The sequence below is a fragment of the Corythoichthys intestinalis genome, chromosome 9 (genome assembly GCF_030265065.1).
Source record: "Corythoichthys intestinalis isolate RoL2023-P3 chromosome 9, ASM3026506v1, whole genome shotgun sequence".
In the NCBI taxonomy this organism is placed as follows: Eukaryota; Metazoa; Chordata; class Actinopteri; order Syngnathiformes; family Syngnathidae; genus Corythoichthys; species Corythoichthys intestinalis.
The window spans coordinates 52,921,072-52,946,656 of NC_080403.1; the positions used below are offsets into that span (position 1 = coordinate 52,921,072).

General features: G+C 39.7%; 1 protein-coding gene across 4 annotated transcripts in view; it reads right to left on the reverse strand.

Moving 5' to 3' along the window:
- znfx1 (zinc finger, NFX1-type containing 1) overlaps window positions 1–25,497 on the reverse strand; it is a 62,236-nt gene extending 36,739 nt beyond the window's left edge. The window contains exons 1-8 of one of the 4 annotated variants that reach the window (XM_057845566.1): window positions 25,395–25,413; window positions 16,250–16,325; window positions 11,896–11,957; window positions 10,737–11,791; window positions 10,256–10,481; window positions 3,376–3,725; window positions 3,117–3,296; window positions 2,895–3,001 (exon numbers count right to left, since the gene is read on the reverse strand). In XM_057845566.1, the coding sequence (XP_057701549.1) occupies window positions 2,895–3,001; window positions 3,117–3,296; window positions 3,376–3,725; window positions 10,256–10,481; window positions 10,737–11,791; window positions 11,896–11,905 (1,928 nt within the window). In that variant the 5' untranslated portion in view covers window positions 11,906–11,957; window positions 16,250–16,325; window positions 25,395–25,413. Of the gene's footprint in view, window positions 1–2,894; window positions 3,002–3,116; window positions 3,297–3,375; window positions 3,726–10,255; window positions 10,482–10,736; window positions 11,792–11,895; window positions 11,958–16,249; window positions 16,326–16,393; window positions 16,946–25,394 lie in introns of those variants that run through there. The other 3 variants (XM_057845564.1, XM_057845565.1, XM_057845567.1) reach the window with 3 other exon arrangements.
- Window positions 25,498–25,585: the final 88 nt, after the last annotated feature.

A 25,585-nucleotide genomic window follows, 5' to 3' on the forward strand; every position in this document is an offset into this window, starting at 1 on the left:
AAGCCAAATCTACAATGGAATGGTTAAAAAATAAACGTATCCAGGTGTTAGAATGGCCAAGTCAAAGTCCAGACCTGAATCCAATCGAGAATCTGTGGAAAGAGCTGAAGACTGCTGTTCACAAACACTCTCCATCCAACCTCACTGAGCTCGAGCTGTTTTGCAAGGAAGAATGGGCAAGAATGTCAGTCTCTCGATGTGCAAAACTGATAGAAACATACCCCAAGCGACTTGCAGCTGTAATTGGAGCAAAAGGTGGCGCTACAAAGTATTAACGCAAGGGGGCCGAATGATATTGCACGCCCCACTTTTCAGTTTTTTATTTGTTAAAAAAGTTGAAATTATCAAATAAATTTTGTCCCACTTCACGATTGTGTCCCACTTGTTGTTGATTCTTGACAAAAAATTACAATTTTATATCTTTATGTTTGAAGCCTGAAATGTGGCGAAAGGTTGCAAGGTTCAAGGGGGCCGAATACTTTTGCAAGGCACTGTATATATATATATATATATATATACATACATACACAGTGTTTCCCCTAGAATTTTTTGAAGCTGTGGTGGTGGGCTGCATCGGAGTCGGACAGCCTTACCATGTCGTGCCACGGCGAATTTTTTTTTTCTCCATTATTTTTTTCCCTTAATAAGAACCATAACGAAGATATATTTGAAATATTTCATTAGCTAGGCTAATGTCGTAGCTCTCAGCTACGGTACATGTACGTAAAATGCGTAGCTGATTACAGCTACTTTACCCTACGTAATAATACGACTTTTTTTCTCGTAGCAATAGTACGACTTGCATCTCGTAGTGACTCAGGGGTTGGCAACCCAAAATGTTGAAAGAGCCATATTTGACCAAAAAATAAAAGATAAAAAACTGATACAGTATGTCGGGAGCCGCAAAAAATTAAAAGCCTTGTATAAGCCTTATAATGATAGCAACACTGGCTGTATGCATTGATACTAGCTTTATTAGCTTACTATCGAAATGACTAAGTTGGCTAGAAATACAAAATTAGCCTTCATGATTAAATGTTTATTTTCCCTGCAGTGGATCCTATAGAGCACAGGTGTCAAACCAATTCTAGAAAGGGCCTAGTGGGTGCTGGATTTTGTTCCAACCGATAACGTGCAGAGAGTTTAACCAATGAACTTCCTGCTGAAACAAGCAGCACCTGACAAAGTTTAACTGATTACACATGTAAAAGATCTAATTGGTGAAAAGGTGTCATCTTCATTGGTTGGAAAGCAAACCTGCATCCACTAGGCCCTTTCTGGAATCGGTTTGACACCTGTGCTATAGAGAATGATGCACCACGTGAATACTCTGTTGTACGATGCCACTACAAGTTTAACTTCATTACAATATTAATGAACTGAAAGAATGTTTGTGTCATGTTTGTCCTCCTAGAAATCCTATTAAAACAAAAAATATATTTCCCTCTCCCATCTTTTTCCATTTTCAAAAAAAAAAACCTCTGGAGCAGCGCTTAAGAGCCGCACGCGGCCCTAGAGCCACGGGTTGCAGACCACCGTCTTAGTCCTTCTTTTTCCTTTTATTTGGCCCTTATAAGTACTACATTACCACAACAATAACAGTCCTTCTGCCAACGGACCCATTTCAAGGGGTGGGGGATTCTAATAGCCGTGCAAAGAGTTTTACTAGATTCGGTGAGAAGGTGAATAGTTTTTTTTTCAATGTTCGTGAACTAAATTTCCACACAAACGCACATCGAGTTACCATTAACTTAGCAAGGAGAGGTATGAGAGTCATTTTTCGAGTGTCCCAGAGCTCGCAAAACTTGAAAAAAAAAGCGCATTTATCAAAGTTTCGTCAACCATAATTGCGTATATCCGTCAGCCGAAACAGCACAGATAAAGTACACCTGCCCCTCGTTGTCGAAGTTGGCGCGCCGGTGTTGTGTCGAAAAATAGCCACTCCGCGTGAAATGTTCCCCCTAACGGGAGCGCCTGCACTTCACTCGTACACACAGCTTTTTCTTACCAATCGGTGGACAGGGAAACGACTTTCTTGTACCGTGAATATGTATCATTTTACTCTGCTTGAACTAATAAATCTTGTACTGTGACCGGTGCTCTGAAAATAGAGCAAGGCTTCATTTTGGGCCCCGCCTCTCCGCGCAAATTCAGTCAAACTTTGCTTTCTGTCCAAGACGGCCATCCACTGCCCACTTTCGCCGAAAAGTCTGATCCAAACTATTGTAATGCCCCGGATATGGGGAAGAAGGAGAGAAGTCTGTATTGGCTTACCCACTTTATTGTGGTAACAATAATAAAGAAAAACGATAACAAAATACCAGCGGGCTGCCACGACATGCGACCTCTATCTCTCGCTATCTCGCTCGTTCTCCCAATCTTCCTACTCGTTCCCCTTGCGTCACAGCTCCCCAGGCCGATTGTCAAATGAGTTAAGGTGGCCCCGCATAGTTACGAACATTACAATACACAATGAATAGGTTTCCGCTGAACTCTTCACACTCGGCTGCTGCTAGTTTGAAACAGCCTTAAAAAAATTAAATAAATAAATAAAATGCATGTCATTTGCAAGGCGTGGCGGCTTTTATTTTGGTGTGGCGGTGCGCCACAATCTGTTAAATGTAGGGGAATCCCTGCATACATACACACACATACATATAACATATTCATGTAACATATAACATAGTAAATTCTACGAGTAATGGATTAGGACACTGTCCATTTCTTTCGGGATTTGCCAGTTTAATGATTTAAATAATCTTATTTACTCGAGATTGAGGGCTTTTTAAAACTAAGGCTTTGCAGCTCTCGTTATTAGAACTTGGCCAATAAATAACAGTGTGAACTAAAGGTTTTTTGGAGGATATCAAATACACTCTTGCAATTTTGCCTACCTCTGAAAGGGCATGTTATTTTCATCTTGTTCTTGCAGGCCTTCGAGAACATAGCGATAGGCCTCAAAGTAGGCAGGGGTCTCAACCATCACAAAAACCTGTTCGTCCTGAGGGATGAAAGACTATTAGCGTGCAAAATACTTAAGGACATATTCCACAACTGAATACTTGTTTGCGTTTGTCCAATTGTACGAGATGACCAAAACCACCGTGTTCACTTACCTCCATTCTGGCCAACTTGGATCTGCTGTCTTCAGTGAACATAATAGTAACCTTCCCCTTGGTAAGATCCTTGGGGTTCCGGTCTGCCACAGTGGCGTACAGAAAGCTCGCAAAATTATCGGAGGAAAGGCAAACCAGAGAACCAAAGAGTAATCTCTTGGAGTTTTCCCAACGCACAAACTGAGGAAAGACATTTTTGATTCAGAGAAAGATTGTTTGAATTCCTAGACTATTCACCTAAGTGGTTTATGTAACTAACCTTTAAGGGCTGAACATCGAACTGGATAACATGTGCAAGACCAGTCAGCATGCACTTAGGAGACTCCAGTTTCACATCAAAATACACGAGGATGTCATCAAAGTGCTTTGTTTTCAGATCTGTATTGTCTGCCTCCGTTTGCACCTGATGCAACTGCTGTATCCCTTCCCGGAGTCGCCGTACCAAGTCCTCCCTCATGAGCCTGAAATGTGTGTCCAGGTAGATCAGGGTGTTAGTATATCGCTTTGAAGTATTATTCGGTCTGAGAAAGGGCCTGTAGTCCTCTGAGAACTCCTCAGCAGCCGGGTATATGGGGGTGGTCCTGAAAGCTGGTTGTTCGTCCTCTTCATCTGGGTTGGGAGCAGAGAGATTTATAAATGATTGCGAAGTATCTAGGTGTGTCACGATAACTAATTTTAGTAATGTTCGAAATCTAAATAAAAATAAAGGTAACGGAGGCGTCTTCGGATGTCTGGCAATAGACCCTACCCACGTGACGTCACAACTCCGCCCTCCTGACTGGTGCCGCCCAATTGTCCGTCAACACATCGTGTTAACCTGTTACGGCTACGTACATTCCTCCTATTTACGGCGTGTTTTTCTGCTCGTTAACATTAATAATCAAAATGGTGAAAGCGTGTGTGGCGGTCGGTTGCAATTAGGCATGTGCCGGTATGAGATTTTCATGGTACGATAACCGTGAGCAAAAATACCGCGGTTTCACGGTATTGCAATTATAGCTCCAAAATTTTGAGATGTATGGGTTTAAAAAAAAAAAAAAAAATCCATTGAACAGGATTTTTTCAAAACATATTTGCAAATTGGAACATGAATATAATGTGAAAAGAAATAAATTAACAAAAAATAACAAATATTAAATAAAATTAAAATAAATAGACCTAGAGTATACCCACAGCCACAGCTCAAGTTGCTCAATATTAGAGTAAGAACAAAATAATTGCTATAAAAAGTAAAAACACTTCTAAATAAAATTAAAAATATATACTGTATGACTTTTTTTTTGAGGGGGGAAGCTCAAGTGAAGTTTCGCCATTTTCAGCCACTGTGTCAACTCTAATCTACATGATGCCATGCCTTTGTGTTAAAAACAACAAAGAATTCATAAGTTAATAAGTTAGTAAAAAATGTATAAGTTAGTTTTATAAATTAGTTAAAATGTAAATATTGTTGAGGAAAGGTTTCACCTAAAAAAAAAAAAAAAAAAAAAAAGTGAGGAGTGAGACCTCCTCTCTCAATTTGCAATCTTTGACGCGATTCTTTTTCTTTCCCCCCTTCATTCAAGCGTTTCTCTCACTCAGCGGCTGTGAGACATAAAAGAAGCTCCTCTCCCAGTTTAGCCTAGGCTAACATTCGTCTTTGTAAGTTTTAGTTAGTTTGTATATTGAATTTGAAAGGAAAATGTGTGTTTTGTTTTTGGCGAACTTTTTAATGGTGCTATTGCTATCCTGTTGAACCTAATCACACGTGGAAAAATACAATTGTACAACGTTTTAATTGTATTTATTTGTATATTTCACCACGATTTGAGAGCTCAATAAATTGAAGAAAAGTACGCCTTGTGTTTGGAGGATTTGTTTTTGGGTTTGCTGGCTGTTTAGTGACACTCACGGCAACAAACGGGAAGGGGTGAGCGGTGCTGCACAAAGCCACTTCAGCTGCATTTTGGCACATGAAAAATAGCGAATACCGTACTAAGGTATGACGGAAAATTTTAGTGGTTTTGAAACCGCGACGTTTTCACACCACGGTAAACCGTGGAACCGGTAACCGGCACATGTCTAGTTGCAATAACAGAGAAGATAGACGGAGAGACTTGAAGTTCTACCGGATTCCGAGAGACCCAGAGAGGAGAGAGCGAGATGGGCTGCTGCAATTCGACGAGAAAACGGGGCTCCAAACAATTACCACAGATTATGTAGTAGTCATTTTATATCTGGTAAGATGCATTTAATATACGTATATTTAGAGGGTTTTGGGCTGACAAACACAATTAAGATCATTGCTAGGCTAATCGCCGACAACGTACACGTATGTATGTAGTGAGAGTGCTATCGCTAAACCATATAAACATTAAAAGCCCTAGCTCCATTGACAAATGACATGAAATACATTAGACTTGACAGTGGATGTTAGCAAGAACAAAAGATTTTGAATTGAAAATTTCGTAACTCACCTTTCCAAGCACAAGATAGATTCCTGCCGAATTTTCGTGGACGAGGACCTGTTTCACCCAACCAGCAACAAAGTATTTATAGGCTGTATTGGCTGAGCGAAAATTGTGTTGGTTCGTTCCACTAAAGTGGATCTACATAACCTCTGCATTGTAATTTACATACGTTGCTAATTAGTGCCAAAAAAAAAGTTCTACTCACGGTTTCCAGTCATTTTTTAGTAATTAGCGTTTTTGTGTCGGTCTTTTTTTCCCCCGTGGCGCAGTGATATTGATACGGCGGAGTCGTATCGTCAGTGTGTGAAGCCATTTTAGGTCACGTGCACCAATAGGAAACGAGGATTGTTGCTATGGGTTTGGAAAACAAACAACATGGCGGCGAACGTGTCAAACTACGACACGAGCGAAGATGAACAAAAGATAAGAAAACCGCATTCGAAATTTAGTCAAAAGGCATCGAAACTATGCTATATGCATCTCTCAACTGTCCAAGGGCGAAAAAGGGCAGGAATTTGGAAAAAACGTGCAGAGCCGCGTGGTTGCGTCAAACAATGGCTTTCTCCCCAGGCTCCGTCGAAGGATATTGCTGAAAATGCGTCGACTGGGATTTTTAACGACATTCACTACAGGTAAGCCACACGCACGCCTTTGCTACAAGGTTAATTGTTATTAACCTATGCTCACAAAAATCTTATTTAAACTAGTGTTGTAACGATGCCATTTTTTAGCCCAGATATCAATACAACTTTGTTATAAAATGTATGTACAGTGTATAGAAAGTGAATCCAGGAGAACTTTTTATTGCATACCTGTTATGGGTGACAATGGTTAAATAAACCTTTTGGCTCAAGAACATCAAGCTGTAGTCAATAAAAGCCCTGATACTGACGTGGCAGTGATTGCTGTAAGTCTGCAGATAGATTTACAGTGTAAATTGCATTTTTTCACAGGAGGAGGCAACAGAACGAGGACTGACGTCTCTGAGGTCTCTGCAGCTCCTGGCACTAGTGTGTGTTTAGCACTCATTGGCATCCATACATTCACAGGTTGTGACTCTGCTTGTGCCTTTCATGGCAAAGGGGGGAAAAAAAATTCTTTTGCACGTCATAAAAAAAGAGTACCTGACTGGGTTTGCAAAGCTGGGCAGCAGTTTTAAACTTGACCTACAAACATTTAACACGTTGTGGAAATACGTGTGCCACCTGTTTGGCCAGTTATATGCCAAAAATGATGCCAAATGCAGATCTTTCTGTATGGCCTCGTCAATCTTGCCAGAACATTCTATTCCCCCAAAAACTGATGCTCTGTACCAACATTGCAGGACAGCAAACTATCAAGCAGCAATTATGAAACATTGTCTGACAGGTAAAATGTGTGCCCCTTCACCCATTGGGAATGGGTGGGACATTGAGGATGGGCAGTTGGCAGTGACATGGATGACTAAAAATCCTGCCCCTGATACTGTTTTGCAAGTAGTCAACTGTAGTGGAAAGGCAACCAATTGTGACATGGGAAGATGTTCCTATATGTCTGCAAAACTTTCTTGTACTGATTTATATCGGTGCCAAGCATGCGAGAATGTTTCCAAAGAAACAGAAGACACTTGGATGGGCTGATGACTTTGATGAAAGCGATTTTGAGGAGTAATGTTGTCATGTACAGTTTTACTATTTTTTATTTCTCTCTATATATATATTAAATTTGTTTTTCAATATTTGTATGTGTATTTTTATAGTATGAGACACTTCCATGTTTAAATAAATGTTGTGTACCAACAGTACCATACTTGAATGATTCCAACCTTTTGTGTATATACAGTGTGATTAAAAAGGCTGTGCCAAAATCATAATGCCATGTCAAAAACAAACAAAAAAAAAAACAAAAAAAAACTACCTTGGACAGATGTAGGAAGTAACTATGTTCAATTTCATGTTTTCATAGTATTCAAATATGGCCATCACCAGCAGAATGGACAACATCCAAGTTGACATGAGAATTCCTTCCTCCCGCGTTGATTGCGTCTGTTATTCGATCTTTCATGTCATCAATATTTGCTGGAAGTGGTGGAACATACACTTAGTGTATAACATACGTTATGTGCCACAAAGATGGATAATGAACTTTGTCTTTAACATACCAACACGTCCAGCAAGTACTGATGATGTGAAATATCGAACAACAGTTGCAATCAAGACAATAACTGCGACATGCACAAGTTTGAGAGGAATTCTCATCGTGGCTTGATTTTGTCCGTGCTGCTGGGTGTGCTCACATTTGAGCACTTGTGAAACATGAAATAAAACTTGGAAGTTATCTTCAACACGTGTCCATCACTTCTTTTGTGATGTCTTTTATTTTTTAAGTATCACCTTATGATTTTGGCAGATTATTTTTTGATCACCCTATAATTTTTTGTCTTATTCCATTTTTGCCATGATTCACATTTAGGAGGGTGTGGTAGCAATTCGGTTGATTTTCAGCCATTTATGATCATGGTGTGCATTTTTTATTTTATATATTTCATTGCATAGTAGGTTGTGATATTTTTAATATATGATACATAAGCCTTTAGCTTAATTCAATATATATTTCATTGTGCTGGGTGCAAATCGTTCACGTTGAAGTGTTTCCTTCAAGAAATTAGCTACATTTCTCATTCTGAATTCACCTATGTGTATACTAAGGCACCAATACTTGTTTCAAATGTTTGGTAGATGTGTTTATGACATTTGATAAAGATTTTGTGTTGCCAGAATTAATATAACACTTAAAACAAGCAAAAACAGCAACACTAGATCTGTATTTTTGTGTATTCACATCAAGATACATTTCTGGCTGGTGACTAAGTTAGAAGGGTATTGGCTTAGAAAAAATGCATTGAACGCATAGATCCAGCGTAGTGGAATGAAATCCATTTTCTAAGCACTTTTTCCATGGTCCCAATAAAGCCATATTTCCACAAGCTTGTCCATTCGCAGCAGATCCTGGTCAACTCTAATCTTTTAATGGACGATGGTCCCACAGAAGAAGTTGTAGCTGTCAGTGAAGGGTGTTTCAGTTCTGAAAAACACGCACACACACATAAACCATGTGTGAACTGTTTCATCCATATCATATTTACATAATCTTCCAATCCAAATTATCTAGGCTTGTCTATTCTGCCATTTTTTCCTGAATAATATTATCAAATAGGTTTTTGGAACTACAGTTAAACTAAATACTATGAAAAACCTATGTTATCTGTCAATCTAAACTTTTTGCTCAAAGTTAACAATCTAACATCATAATAATGACCGCTACAGCCCAGAACTCACATTCCAAGTCTTAACTTCATATGTGATCTGACCAGAAGCCCCCCAACTCCCATAGTTATTCACAACAAAAGGCGTGTGTGTGGCTTACCTGGAGTCAATGTCGTTAAAAATCCCAGTCGACGCATTTTCAGCAGGATCCTTCGACGGAGCCTGGAGAGAAAGCCATTGTCTGACGTAGCCACGAAGGCTTAGCAAGTTGCATGCCGTTTCGGCCAAATTCCTGCCCTTTTTCGCCCATGGACAGATGAGGGATGCATATAGCATCGTTTCCATGCCTTTTGACTACATTTCGAATGCGGTTTTCTTATCTTTTGTTCATCTTCGCTCGTGTCGTAGCTTGACACGGTCGCCGCCATGTTGTTTGTTTTCCAAACCCATAGCAACAATCCTCGTCTCCTATTGGTGCACGTGACCTAAAATGGCTTCACACACTGACGATACGACTCCGCCGTATCAATATCACTACGCCACGGGGGGAAAAAAAGACCGACACAAAAACGCTAATTACTAAAAAATGACTGGAAACCGTGAGTAGAACTTTTTTTTTGGTACTAGTTAGCATTGTATTTATATTATAATGCAGCGGTCATGTAGATCCATTTCAGTGGAACGAAATCTATTTTCTAAGCACTTTTTCCATGGTGCCAATACAGCCTATTATAAGCCTCCAAGCTCTTAAAGTTTTTCAAACTTTCGTGAGAATAGGCTGATTTTGTGTGGACAAGATAGTTGTACATATCAGGGTAGCTAGCAGATGTCAGGCAAATACGGCGGAGACAGTGGGTCGAAAAACATCGATTTAGGAGTCAAATATGGATCTGGCGAATGGATAAACTGAAGCTTTTCCACATAACACCTTTTATGCAACGCATCAAGTGAGTTTACGGCATCCGAAAGCACCGGGTCTTCCATGAAATGCATTATAAATTGCTCGATCAATTGAGACCATTGATAATACAGGCACAAAATGACGGACAAGGGGGCGGAACAATACAGCGATCACGTGATTTTGTGACGTCGGTGGGTAGGGTCTATAAGTTATGCTTGCAAATTTGTTCTTCTCGCGAGAAACCCCATACGTGGCCCCTATGTGCCTCTTTGCCAATTTGAGGGGCTGGACTCTTTAACACTCTTTTTGAGCATTTCCTGTATCACCACATTAAGGCCCAAAGCAAGATTGACCTTGAGTCAGCTGAGAATCTTGAGAGCAATTTAACTAGAATCGATGTGACATGTTTCAGAACCAGATCTTGACGTGAATAGATAAGTTATATAAAAAGCTAATTAATGAATATGAGTCATAGTAGTAGTCATAGTTGTCAGTATCACCACACCCAAGAGCTGTACTTTGAACACTTACTGTCAGAGTCTTTACCTGAAAAATTTAACTCTAGCCCATAGTTGTCTCTTCTTGGGTTGAGAGTTCCTTCCCGAGACTTCTCTTCGAAGTGCTCAACCATAGCCTGGAGCTTTCCCATGTTTTTCATCAGCTCGTCTGCTATGTTAACTCCTGCTGTTCTTAGTCTGTCAATGGAGGTTTGCAGCAGCGTCAGGAGCAAGCCGCCAGTTTCGACCGAGCTAGCGGGAAAGTTGGAGAGGACCTGAAAAGTATTATTTCGATTAAGAAGATAAGCTCAAAAAAAAAAAAAAAAGACTACATATTTTCAAGGCAACTTTGGAGACAGTAGAATCAGGGCGGTGTCGAGTGAGGTCACCAAAAACTGCACCTAACAGTCAGACTATTATTGACAGTCTGAGTCATTTTTTATTCAGTCAGCAGGTGATCAGTGTTGCAGTTTGGCTAGGAGATAAATCAAACGGTGTGTGACATGAAATAAGTTTGGAAATGTCCTTACCTGTTTAAGAATCAATACAATGTTTTTCAGTGGCTGTGGGAATACTGTTCTGTGGTCTGGGATGGACTCTAACCTCATGCCTGCCAGGTAGTGGGGGAGAGTCATGCGAAAGAAGTTGGAGTCTTTCAAAATTCTAGCCAGGCGCTGTAGGGTGACTCGGTTTGAGCGAGAATTGAAGGCTTTGCTGAGCACCAGGCAGAGGAGTTCCACAAATTCCCGACTCTTGCCGGTCTGCTGAAGCAAGCCCGGCAGGGCTGGGTGAGAAGAGAGGGTGAGAGCCACAACAGATGGCTCCTTTTCAGAAAGCTCTTGAAGGGATATAAAGCCCAGTTGAGGACCACGCGGCCCACCGCCTCCGCTTGTGGAGCTCCCTCGTTTTCCTCTCTGCCAATCATCGTTGCCATCTCTTCTTCTGTTGTCTTGTCTTTCCCTACCCCGTTGATGTCCTTTCCTGTCAGTATCTTGACAACCCATAGGGACACCATCTCTGCTTGTGGAACTCTCTCTGTTCCCACCCCTTCTTCCACTGCCTCCGTTATGACGTCCTGTCCCTCTGGCACCTTGAGGACCCCATGGCGAGGAGTCTCTGCTGGTGAAACCCAATCTATTATGACTTTGGCTTTCACCACTGTCGTGTCTTCTTCCTTCTGCCCCTGCACATTGTCCTATCCCAGTTGCACCTCTAGAACCAAACAGAGTGGAATCGCTGTTTCTGGAATACGAACTCCCTGCAGTACAACTTTGACTACCACCAACGCCAGCTTTGGGCATAGGAAGATGTCTTTGCCTTTCGCTGCCTCCTTGATTCCCGCTCTTCCTCACTGCTCCTCTCCCGCCATCTCCAAGTCCCATCAAATTGTTTCTGCCTATCCCCCTCAGCACTCCTTCGAGCCACAGATCTCCTCCTCCTCGCTTTTCATTCTCCACGACTTCAAGCGCACCACGACTTCCTCCCTCCACCTGTCGTCGACCGAGACTCATTCCACGAAATGTACTGCCCCTATTCTGTAGGCCTCCACGGTTTCCTCCTCTTCCTCCAAAAAGTTTTTGGTTATCTGCAAAGAAAAGAGAATGTCATCGCAGGAAGCCTTAAAATAAGGTAAATGCCAAAATATTGCAAACACAAATGTGTCTCAAACCGAAAATAAACACTCTTTACCCCTGTTCATCCTATTTGTCCTTTCAGTATTTCAAAACTGATACTTGTTCAGTTGTAGAAAGCTGCAAATGAGAAGAAAATAGTTCAGAAGAGCAATTAATTGTCTCACTCACTGCCAGTCCTCCCAGTTCAACTATAATTTGACGCCTATCGCCATCCATTTATGTTAATTACCTACAATAATTGGGTGAAAGATCAATAATTATTTCCATAAATCTCAGTCAATGATTACATTTTCAAATGACGCAGGCTCTACACAGGGGCAAGAGGTGGCAGTGCTCCCTCAAATCAAAATTTTAGAAGTTGAGAAAGCACATTTTTAATATACTCACAAAAGCAATACATTACAAAGGCATCATAAGACTGTCATAAGACCAAATGAACCAACATGAAGCTTTGAACCAATTGACTGCAAAGTTTCATACTTTCATTGCTTTAAGTTTCATTTGGCCATCAACAGTCAACCTCTGCTGGCACCTGCTGTCAACACTGTTTCAGTCTAACATTCCTCCTAGCATGCATTGAAACGCTGAAGATGTAAATAACAATCAAAATCCATGTTCTGTGCTAATTATTTCTTCAATTACCGATTATGGTATCTAGTAACACTTTATTTGACAGTGACGCTGTACAACTGTCATAAGACCCTCATAATTATGACATGACACTGCCATGAGCAATAATGAATGCTTATGACAGATGTCATTTTGTGTCATCCGGCAAATTAACGAGAGACAGCGAGAACCAAAAGTGGTATTTGCCATGTCGCAAAATGTTTTTGCCATAAGGTCACACGTTTTTCTGCCATTTAAAATGAATATAAAATTTGGACGCTCATAGCCGTCAATGGCAGAGCCTTACTTGGGTGCCGGTTGAATGTCAATGCCCTCTAATGTAAACTGTATGGTTAAAAATCACAGCCGCACATGTTTTTCTGCCATTTAAAATGAAAATAAAATTTGGACGCGCATAGACGTCAATGGCAGAGCCTTACTTGGGTGCCCGGTTGAATGTCAATGCGCTCTAATGTAAACTGCATGGTCAAAAATCACAGCCGCACATGTTTTTCTGCCATTTAAAATGAAAATAAAATTTGGACGCGCATAGACGTCAATGGCAGAGCCTTATTTGGGTGCCAGTTGAATGTCAATGCGCTCTATTTTAAAGTGTATAATAAAAAAAATGACATCCAAACATGTTTTTCTGCCATTTAAAATGAAAATAAAATTTGGACGTACATAGACGTCAATGGCAGAGCCTTACTTGGCTGCCAGTTGAACGTCGATAAGCTCTAATGTAAAGCATATGGTCAAAAATCACAGCCACACATGTTTTTCTACCATTTAAAATGAAAATAAAACTTGGACGTGCATAGACGTCAATGGCAGAGCGTTATTTGGATGCCAGTTGAATGTCAATGCGCTCTAATTTAAAGTGTATAGTAAAAAATCACAGCCACACATGTTTTTCTGCCATTTAAAATGAAAATAAAATTTGGACGTGCATAGACGTCAATGGCAGAGCCTTACTTGGGTGCCCGGTTGTATGTCAATGCGCTCTAATGTAAAGTGTATGGTCAAAAATCACAGCCACACATGTTTTTCTGCCATTTAAAATGAAAGTAAAATTTGGACGTGCATTGACGTCAATGGCAGAGCGTTATTTGGATGCCAGTTGAATGTCAATGCGCTCTAATTTAAAGTGTATAGTAAAAAATCACAGCCACACATGTTTTTCTGCCATTTAAAATGAAAATCAAATTTGGACGTGCATAGATGTGAATGGCAGAGCCTTACTTGGGTGCCCGGTTGAATGTCAATGCGCTCTGATGTAAAGTGTATGGTCAAAAATCACAGCCACACATGTTTTTCTGCCATTTAAATTTCAAATGAAATTTGGACGTGTATAGACGTCAATGCCAGAGCTTTACTTGGGTGCCAATTGAAGGTCAATAAGCTCTAATGTAAAGTGTATAGTCAAAAATCACAGCCACCTATGTTTTTCTGCCATTTAAAATGAATATAAAACATATACAGAATTCAAAATGAGGGAAAAGAGTAGCGGCTTATACTCAGAAAATTAGAGTACTTTTAACATGTAACAACAGTGGCAGGGCCGGCCCAGGCCATTTGGGGGCCCTAAGCAAAATAATGCAAAGGGGCCCATATTTTTGGCCCACCATTTCATCACAGTGTACTGTGAAACCCATACATGCAATCCAACCCATACGTCCATATTTTGTATTAAGAGTGTGACAATATCTCGATACAGCGATATATCGTGATATTTTGCAACCCGATGGGTTATCGATATGCTCCCGCCAAGAATCCATACTTTTATTTAACATATTGGCCATACAATGGAGTATGGATGCTGTAAACTGCTCAATGTTTGTTGAGCAATTCCTCGGCGGTCCACTAGGGGCGCTCAGGAGTGGCGGTGAGGGTAAAGTGCGCACAAGTTGTCTAGAAAAGAAGAGAGGAAGCTCCAAGTGGGTTGAAAAAATAAAAAAGCTCCGTGAGAACGGTGGAGGAAAAAATGAGAAATTGAATGATATAAAATAAACCAGGACCCTAAACTGGTTGAAAATGAACATCGAACAAGCCCACATGAATTTACCGATTTATTTGAGAACCAATTTCCATCTAGTTTACTACACAAACTGTTATTACTGTCATTTTGATACAATAAGCTATAAAAATGGTTTGAATAGGTTCCAAGATATATAACGTGATGTGCATGATAATTAATGTAGCCTACATATTAAAAATAGGTAATTATTGAATTTTTAATTTCTATACATTCAATTCATATTTTTTTTAATTCAATACTTCCAACACAAAAAAAATCAGGATTTCAACTCAAACGCTATGAAGTAGCTAATATTTTTTGTTTTATTTTGTTGTTTTTAAGGTGAGGAAGACTGTGACTGAGCAAGTCTGACATGCTGAAGTAGATAGCGGAAGTGCTCAAACCAAGCAACAAAGTTCATATACGAAGAAAAGACCCACCAATTTTATCATTGCCCCACTCCAAGCTCAACTGCTGACACCTACGGCACTTTTTATTTATTTTTTTAAAGATTTAAAACTATAAAGAAATTAAGGGTGCCATTCATCATGATCTCTCCAAGCGATATCAGTGGTCGTGGTTGGTTTCCTCGATATGTGCAGGGGCACAATTTGCAGTAGATTTATATTTTACAGCAATGTTGCACTGAAAAGGTGTCACTGTTTAATAAATGACTTAAACAGTATTTTTTCTATTTTCAAATATCTTTTTTTTCTTCTTCGTTTCAACAGTTGTATCGTAGAATGTCATGTATCCAATTTCTGACCAATATATCGATAATCGCTGTATCGTGATATAATCGTTATCGTGAGCCTTGTATCGCGAATCGTATCGTATCGTGAGGTGCCCTGAGGTTCCCACTCCTATTTTGTATATTAATCAGATTTGGTTGCACTGCATACTTCAAACTTCACCCCAAATGATTGTCAGTACTAACAGTAGATACCGCCAAACCTTTTTCTAAAAGAGGAAAGAAAGAAGTTAAGAACTTTTATTTTTTTAAGCTTGTAATCAAGTATCAAAACTCAAAAGAGTCAAATAAAGCAAACTGTAGTAAACAAAATAGAATATGAATTAAACAACTGCCAGATTGGGAGCCCCCTAGTGGTCAGGGGTCCTAAGCATCTGCATAGTCTGCCTATAGGCTGGGCCGGCCCTGAGTAGTAGTAACAGTAGTTACATTGAGTATCATCTGTCACTCATCCTAATTTGGATCACAAAAAATAAAGGGCTTTATAATTGGGTAAACGGGCAAATTATTACTGCACTTTCCCCACTATAACTTTCTATTTGAAAATTTTGAATGAAATGAAAAAGGGACACCATTGTGTCTGTGAGCATTGTAGAATACAAGCAAATATATCTGAAAAAGATGACTTTAAAAAACATAATAGGTCATGTCCAAGTGCCTTTATGCCCTGAACTCCAGTGGGTTTTCTGCTATGAATCTGCAGATTCACCTTCGATTCACAAGAAATGCGCCCTCTCGAGGCTGTTTGAGACCCAAACATGAGTTTCTATTCACCAGAAACGAGACTGGAGGAAAAGAGTAGCAGGAAACGCGCCGTGTCTCAATTTTATCGACGTTTTTTAGGCAAAAATCGATAGTTTGATCATGATTTATTAAACAGCACAACACCAAACATTCACTCGTTATGTATTCTGATTCAATTATCTAATACAGGTCACTCTATTGTAATATTTCATATTAATACATGAGTAATACGGCATGTTTAATGTTTGGCATTTAATGAAATTGACATAATTAGGCGTCATTACTTACCTAAATCTGGCCAGGAAGTGTAAAGCGTCCATTTATGCTAACATCACCCAGCAGTAAGTAGACGACAATTTTAAAACTGTCATGATGAAGGAAATTATGGAAAATATCAGTCAATTGAAATGTAAGAAAAGAAAAAAAACTTACGAGATGTCACCAGTGTTCTCACCGCGCTCCGTTATGCTCGAATGGCAAATGCAAGCTGCCGTGTACGCACTTTTCTATCAGCCGAGTGGCGTTTCCTCCTTTACTTTCGTTTTCCCAACATCAGTGGAACACGTGCGCGCGCATGCGCGTGCACATACATACGGCTGAGTTCTGTGCTCAAAGTTCCAGAACGTCTAGACTTGCACGTAATTCAGTTTATAACATGCGGTGTTTTTTTAAAGAAAAGGATGGTTGTAAAACGTACAGTTTTAATGATGTTTGAATTGTTGCAGTTGAGACACTTGGGAACCCAAAAATTGTTTTCCAAAAATGACTGGATAATGTCATCATTTACAGAGCTACCAAGTTTTAGAAAAACGTAGGAGTGAGATTTTGTTGGGGGTGACCAAAATTTTTCCCCGTGAGAAATAGGATGTGTGGTGTGTGCGCGTAAGAAAATATGGAGGTAGATTTGTGTGTTTATTATTCAATAAAAAAAAAAAAAAAGTTGCTTCAATCAAAATATATATTTTCAATCGAAGAAAAAGTCACTTCAATCAAAAAAATGTGAATGCAGAAATAAATTTGAAACTCCAAAAATAATATTTGAAGACTATTTTTCTTTTCGATTTTTTTTTTTTTTTCCTATTGAAACAACATTTTTGATTGAAGTCATGTAATTTTGCGTTTGGGCCACATTTTGGCTAGGACATGTGTGTCTAGGGTTGTTCCGATTATGTTTTTTTGCTCCCGATCCGATCGTTTTAGTTTGAGTATCTTCCGATCCCGATATTTCCCGATCCATTGCTTTTTTTTGCTCCCGATTCAATTCCAATCATTCCCGATAATTTTTCCCGATCGTATACATTTTGGCAATGCATTAAGAAAAAAATGAATAAAACTCGAACGAATATATACATTCAACATACAGTAAATAAATACTGTATTTTATTATGACAATAAATCCTCAAGATGGCATTTACATTATTAACATTCTTTGTGTGAGAGGGTTCCACGGATAGAAAGACTTGTGACTTTGTATATTGTGACTAAATATTGCCATCTAGTGTATTTGTTGAGCTTTCAGTAAATGATACTGTGGCCATCCCAAATGCATGATGGGAAGTGGAACCATGACTGTACAACATCCTACCAATTGCGATATCTTCTCTGCGTTGGGAAATAACATTGTCTTAAGACAATGATCAATTGGTACCTTGCTTCCCCACACTGCTTCCCATGATATTTCTAAAAGGCACCAAAGGCTGCCAAAATTCACTCTACTCATTTTGCACTGCCTTTTATCTCTCTATATAAGTAAAACGGCGTCATTACAGATTGAGCGCGACAATGAGTGAGAGGGTCGTGCAGTGCATGCATTAATTGCGTTAAATATTTTAACGTGATACATTTTTTATAAAATTAATTGCCGCCGTTATCGGGATAAATTTGATAACCCTACCTTAAGCCTAAACTTAAGACTCTGGATGAGTGTAACATATTATGTCTGTGACGTTAAATACAATTAGAAAACTTAATTAAAATATATACAGTATATACATATAAATGCAGTATAAAGGCATGGCCGATATTTTTTTGCCGATTCCGATACTTTGAAAATGACGTGATCGGACCCGATCGATTGGCATCTCTATTTCTGTCTTTATTATTCAATCAAAAAATAAGTTGCTTCAAACAAAAAATATATATATATATTTTCAAAAGAAAAATCAATTCAATCAAAAAAAAAAAAAAAAATCAATCATAGAAAAAAGGTTTGAATGTTTTTTTTATTTTTTTATTGAAGCAATCCTTTTGGTGTTTGAGCCATATCAGGGGTAGGACATTTGTGTCTAAATCATTCAATCACAATAAAAGTTGCTTTAATCAAAAAACTATACAGGTATACAATCAAAGAAACATTTTTTTTTGCAAAAATACATATTTTTTGAATTTTTTTTTTTTTTTACTTGAAATATATGTATTTTTTATTGAAGTGTCACTTTTATTGAAAAGCAAAAAGTTTTAAACTTTTTTTTTTTTTTTTGTGGAAAAAGTTTTGAACGCACTTTTTTTTTGAAGTGGAAAAAGTTTTGAAGGCACTTTTTTTCGATTGAATCATTTTGACACCAAGATTCAACTTCAACGCTAGTTCCGGTGTGTTTGAGTGGCAGGTGACTACGACAATGGCATAAAAGTATGACGCAAGAATAATGGCCACCAGGGCTCCATCCAGCCATCGGAGTCTGCTGGAGTCCAAGCCGAATATAGGGCACCGGTACGGGGGTGTGACATCGGCATCTCACCGGAGTACCCGCGATGGTACGTTGCCCTGTCGCGGCACACTGGTCGGACCCCGATATCACCCCACAGGCGTGGAGGCCAGCTGTCGAGTGGACGGCCCGCGAATGACCCGACACTCATTCAAAGCTGGAGCGACGTGGACGGCAGCGACTCGCCGGTAGTCTACTCGCTTACTGGGCAGGCTAGATTCGGGCCACTCGCCGACCACTCCCGTACCAGCGCGTTGCGGACACTCCGGTTGGAACCAATTGCCAGCTGTCACATCAGGGCAGTGGGTAAAATTCGCCGGGTTGAATCACATTAAAGGGCAACTGAAGAGCTTCTTGGATTTCGCTCTTGAGTGTTTTACTCAGTTGAATTGTATTAAATGCATCATTCGCTGTCTCAAAAAGTCACATTAAAAAAAAATAATAATTGACCGCGTAATTTTTGCCAACCGCTACCTGATGACGTAACTTCCAGGGAGCCTCGCCACCACTCTGAACACGGAAATATAGCACCACGCTATCCTCGCCATATATTGCATACATTTTCTGGGTTTTACTCGCGAGATTCGTCATGCCATCTCGATGTGTAGCGATGAATTGCGCACAGGAAGACTCGAGACTCTATGGCTACGTTCATACTACAGGTCTTAATGCACGAATCCGATTTTTTGTCATATCCGTTTTTTTGACGTGCCCGTTCAGACTGCCTTTATCCATTGAGACCGTTCAAGTATTACGCATGCGCACTAATTCGCAGTCCGACACGCGCTCAGCAAGAAGACTCGCATGCGCAGAAGTGAACAGACAGACGTCATCCGTCATTCCAGGGATATCACATTTTGCTTTTCAAAAGGTGGACACAAATAACAGACATAAATAATCCTCGTTTAGGCTTATATTCAAAGTTTATATGGATCGATAGCATGCACGCACTGTCCGTGCACGTCACACACACATACGGGCAGTTTGTCCCGACTCTCGGCCGTGGAGGCAATGTTGAAATATTGCTCACTTGGAACAGAGAGAAAACTGAGCATTCTCAGGCTTATCCTCAACCCATTTTTATTTTTTATGACTGTTGTCAAGCTCAGCCCTTCCTCAAAAGCCGTGTTCACTGCAAGCTAGGCGCTAACAACGCACAGGTGCATCGCTATGGTAACGACTCTCTCGCTATTTGATGACGTAATTGCTGCATTAAATCCGATTCGCGGGACTGGACAGTACAGACCGCCGCGACAGTCTGGAAAAATGTGGCCCAGATAGGATTTAGACCACATACGAAAGTGACCCAGATCAGATTTGAAATGGTCCTGTTCTATGCGACTTGTCACGTTCAGATCGTCAAGTTAATGCCTCACTCGAGTCGGAAAAACACGAAAAAATCGGATTCGTGCATTAAGACCTGTAGTATGAACGTAGTGTTGGGAATCATTCATACCTTAAAATATTACGCAATAATTACCTGACTCCGTTTTAGTGTTATATAAGTTTTACCTTATCACCAAACACTCTTCCAACAATTACGCGTATTCGTTCTGAAAAGAAAGGCGTCAGGAAGCCGGCATTTTCACACACGAGTGGATTTATTCCTAACAAGCAAATCTAATACAGCCCTTGGGTCTCTGGTCCCTCTCAGTACAGCCTCGTACTTCCCTGTGTCTATCAGGAGAAGCACACACCCCGAGTTGCCCAAGAATGATTCATACTACACAATATGCAAATACATGTTCCTATCGACTATTGATTGGCTATGTGATCTCTGCAATTATTCATAGCTTGCTCTGATTGGTTTAAATTCCCCTGCAGGATGGCGGGGTCTTCTCTCTTTATCTCCGGGGGGGGGGGGTCCCTCTCAGTATGTGGGACAGCCGGGTTGTTTTCCCGCCTTTTGAGACAAAAGGGAGCGTCTGCCCCCCCCCCCCTTCCTATGGTTGACTGTGGGCTTGTTCTGCAAGTCCTGTAATTGTGCCTTCACACACATCTGTTATGTTATTTCCTGACACTTGTAGGAATGCCTCTGCCATTACATTTGACTGTTGATTAAAGTTATGCATGGTAAAACACTGTTTTCTCTTATTTTGAAATTACTTTACCTTCAGTAGCCTATGAGTGGTCCCCAAAAACTTCTCCGGCAAAGGTTTGGACCGTTTTTGTGAGCATGCATACAGGTCCCCAATCGGCTCATTGTTTTCATCATTTCAGCGACGACAGCTTTGAAAATACAACAATGCAACCTTGGTTTTACAAAGACGTAAGTAGACCCTCAGATTCTAAAATTTGATGCACTTCTGTTGATAAACGAGGGGGACTCCTACTGCCTGTTTGTTGAAGCACGACATTTTTTTGTTGTTGCTGTTGCCCTGTCATAAGTAGATAGGTTTCTGACAGGTCTACTCATGTCATTTTATTACTATATCAATAGGTATTATGTAAATTCAAATGTCCCCAGCACCAAATAGGTCCTTGGCTGGTTGTTTTTTGGCCTGTCACAGGGTAAATATAAAGCCTATATATAAAACAATTCACCTGCCAGGCCCTAATGTATCAAATACATCTCAATAAAACAATAACTATTGTACTACAACATCAACATCAAGGTCTGCCTATTTGAAGAGGGAACAATAGCATCAAATAGATGCTGCTTTGACTGGGGCATTATTATTTGATCACCAAGAAATTACTATTAAATTAAAATTAGGATTCATCCAATATTTTCATGCTGCTGTGATGTTTTTTTCTCCACCAGGAAGCCAAACATAAAAAATTAAGCGGCGGAAACCCTCAACACGATGAAAAAAGCGTTGCAAGTCAGTCGCCACCCAGTTTCCCAAACTCAAGAGAGAGTGGGTCGGGTCATATGATGACCAAAGTGATGCGGTGTCCAGCGATGACGACTGAAGAGATCCTATGAGGCCTGCCAGATGCTGAATTTCTTCTGTCTGCGACATCAGATGACGATGACTTAGGAGAAATAAATGTAGCAAATTTTGATGACATGAAATCATGAACGAGTCATACATACAGTACACATTTTTAAAAAGAAAAATCTAGTAACCTTCATATTTTAATGATAATGATTTACCTTTGTATAGAGAACATTTAATGCTACAGAAAAGAGTAAATACATATTTCCCACTGCCATGATCATTTTTCAATATTGCGCTAGTCCGTTGCTATCCTAACTTTGTATTGCTTACTAACTTAGTATTACTTACTAAATTGATGTTCTTTGATGTGTGCTACTGTGTGCTTGGTATAACTTAGCTTTCCATGTTGCGTCACAATATGACAGCAAAAGCTGATGCTGATTGAACATAAATCTGGTATCATTTATCATTGTGGCCTATTGAATATTTTTTCAGAATGTTATATAATTACCATATATTATATACCAATAGAATATATTAAACAGTCAACAAAATGTGTCAATGTTGTTTACAATTTACGGTTTTATCTTTCTAATGTAATTCATGCCCCTGTCAGTGCTTCAGCCTCCTCAAGTTTGGCTCTCACGTCTGGGATCTCCTGACGACACAGGCATACTCTTGGAAGGGTAATTACTTGACAGTTTACAGCAACACCTGGAAAATAAAATCGTTTTGTCATTTATTTTGAAAAATCAATAACATATCATTCATTTAGCCACATTTGGGCTAGCTTTACCATATTTAGATCGGTAGGAGCTGTCCCATTACCTAATATCCAGTTTTAGCTATGTGGAGAGCATGGAAAAATATACAATCATGTAATCGCATTCTCTCTAATAAAAAAGATCAGGATGCTGGACTTAGGCTTACCACTCACTCTCCCGTTCATGAAGTGTCAAGCTGTCATTTGGTGTCATGACGACATCTGCTGTGTCAAGTAAATCGCCGTCATCTGACGCCTCAGTTTCAAACATGTAGGGATTAGTTGTAGTTCATCTTTCCTGGGAGCCTTTGCCATCGGTAGCGTCACTAAAGAGCGATCCTGAATGGTTACCTTTGGTGGAAATATCACTGACATCGTTGTTGCTGCTATGCTAGCTGTGGATAATCTTCTCTGTTGCGTCGGGGAATCTACGTCACCCTTCTGGGTTTGCGAAGGGACCATTAACGGAGTGCAAAAAAACTAAAAAAACGCAAATTATCCTTGCAATTACGTTTTGATAATGTCATGCTTGTTTTGATGAACTCGTCCAAAGTTTATATTCGTAAAATTACACCAAAATCCGGAAAGGTCTTCAGTTGCCCTTTGAAGATTTGATCCATTTTATATTGCGAGCTGCCCTTTTTTTTTGCCGCATCAATTCAACAACCATTTTTTTTTTTTGTGCTGTTCCAGAAAAATGCACATTTGAACCAATCAGAGCTAACTATCTCTGCTGATTACATGTCAGTATGTCAGCCAATTGAACTGATAAATGAGTCCAGCCGTTTTGTTTTGCTGCATGTATTCGCACATTGACGTGACTCATCATTGTCAGACTCGAATAACAGCAGCAGCTGGGGAAACCTTCCTGCCGTCCGTGGAATAAAACAAATAATAAATATTGGTGGAAACGGATTACGCTACACAAGCACTTCATTATGCTTGTTGTTAACACTTATGTATGTAAATCTGATGTTGGTAGATTGTTTTCTTCTTGGAGATGAAATGCATGTGTGGCGGCTTAGCATTTTTTAGCGTTTTGACAGTTGCCGTCATATTTTCGGAATCAAAGCACCGTGTACCGGAACAGCATTCCGGCCCTGAATCTTATACCGGAACTGCGTTCCTGACCGTTCTGTCCCACTTTCACCCCTGCTCTGAACTCCAGTGGGTTTTCTGCTGTGAATATGCAGATTCACATTCGATTCACAAGAAATGTGCCCTGTCAAGGGTGTTTGAGACCCAAACATGAGTTTCTATTCACCAGAAACGGGACTGGAGGAAAAGAGTAGCAGGAAACGCGCCGTGTCTCAATTTTATCAACGTTTTTAAGCAAAAAAATAGATAGTTTGACGATGTCTTATTAACCCTTTAACACCGAACGTGTCGGCAGCGACGCGTTTACGCATATCGTCTTTGAAGCTTCGTCACGCTATAATTACGTCACCCACGTGCCGCTGGTTGGTCTCATTTGAAAGTGCGGAAGTTGATGTCCACACCAGTTTTTATTTGAAGTCAATCGACCAAAAAAAACGGGAGATAATGTCATTTGAGTTTTATTGCACTCATAAATGTGCATTAAAACGCTGCATGGACCATGTATCTATCTCCATATTTCCATCATTTCTTGTCCTTTTTCAAAACCGAAAGCAGCACAAAAGACTACATATTCCAAAAGCCGTTCTGATGTCAAGAAGGACGAACCGAATGTGATCATTTTTTAATAAATTTCCAAACGAGGCCCCAACTAATGAAAGGGAGGCATGCAACGCAAGCAACGGCCGGTTGGTTTGAGCGAGCGACTTTGAAACGTGCAGAATGAATCGAAAACTAAATGTAGCGCAAGCTAATGCATTATTTCATCAACTAAAGGAACACGATGAGCTCTATTTGTCATTGTTTTCCTCGGATAAGTCGGCGTCTCGGCGAGTAGAAGTGACAACAGCACGCAAACGGCGGATGAGTAGGCTGTGTGACGTTGTATGTGACGCAGCTTAGTGACATGTTCAAAAACAAAACTTTATGGAGTGCGCAAAAAAAACAAAAAAAAAAAACTATTGGGTTGCATGCCTAAAAAAATTTGAATTGAACTGAACTAGTTGTCAATATTTTTGAAAATACTTTTTTTCCAATGTTTGTTTTTTTTTCTTCACTATGAATCTTTTCAGTTTTTATATAGATGTGTGTTCGAGAAGCTTGACTGCATGTACATATATACCTTTGATAAGGTGATGGGTACAATACCTAACTTCACAAAGAGATATCCTCCAAACCCTTTTTGTGTTGGATAATATATATTTTAAAAAAAAATTCTCACTATTTTGCACTGTATATAACATGTTTTGACCATAGTATGTGTGAAGGCCAAAAACGCCTATGACCATAGCTGCTGTTTGTGTTGAACTGTCAAACATAAAAGTATTCAATCTTTTTTTTTTTTTTTTTTTTTTTTACTGAATGTTTATCCTAGCAAGTTAAATAAATATTATCAAGCTACGAAACGGTTGGTCGAGCATGTTTGGTTGTCAGTGGGACTTCAACATGACAAATTTTGAAAAAAGATTTTGGGATTTTTTTGTCTTTTTGGGTCCAAAATGTGGATTAAAGTTGGTCAGTGAAAAAAACAACAGTTTGGACATGAAGTTCAAGGTATCCTGAAAAAAGGGACCCAACTTGGCCATTGTGAACAGTTTTTTCTTTGAAATATAAAGGCAACATCAAAGGCATGCAAATTCGGCCAAAATAGGTTTAGGTGTTAAAGGGTTAAACAGCACAACCCCAAACATTCACTCGTATGTATTCTGATTCAATTATCTACAACAGGTCACTCTATTGTAATATTTTATATTAATACATGAGTAATTCGGCATGTTTAATGTTTGGCATTTAATTAAATTGACATAATTCGGCGTCATCTTTTAACTAGATCTCGCCAGGAAGGTGTAAAGCGTCCGTCCATTTATGCTAACATCACTCAGCAGTAAGTAGACAATTTTAAAACTGTCGTGATGAATGGCATTACAGAAAATATTCGTCCATTGACATGAAAGAAAAGAAAAACAACCTAAAAGACACGTCACCTGTTCTCCCCGCTCTCAGTTATGCTCGAATGGTAAACGCAAGCTGTCGTGTGCGCAGTTTTATATCAGTCGAGTTGGTGTTTCCTCCTTCACTTTCGGTTTCCCAGCATCAGTGGAACACGTGTGCGCGCACACACGTGCACGTACATACATCTGATTTCTGTGCTCAAAGTTCCAGAACGTCTAGACTT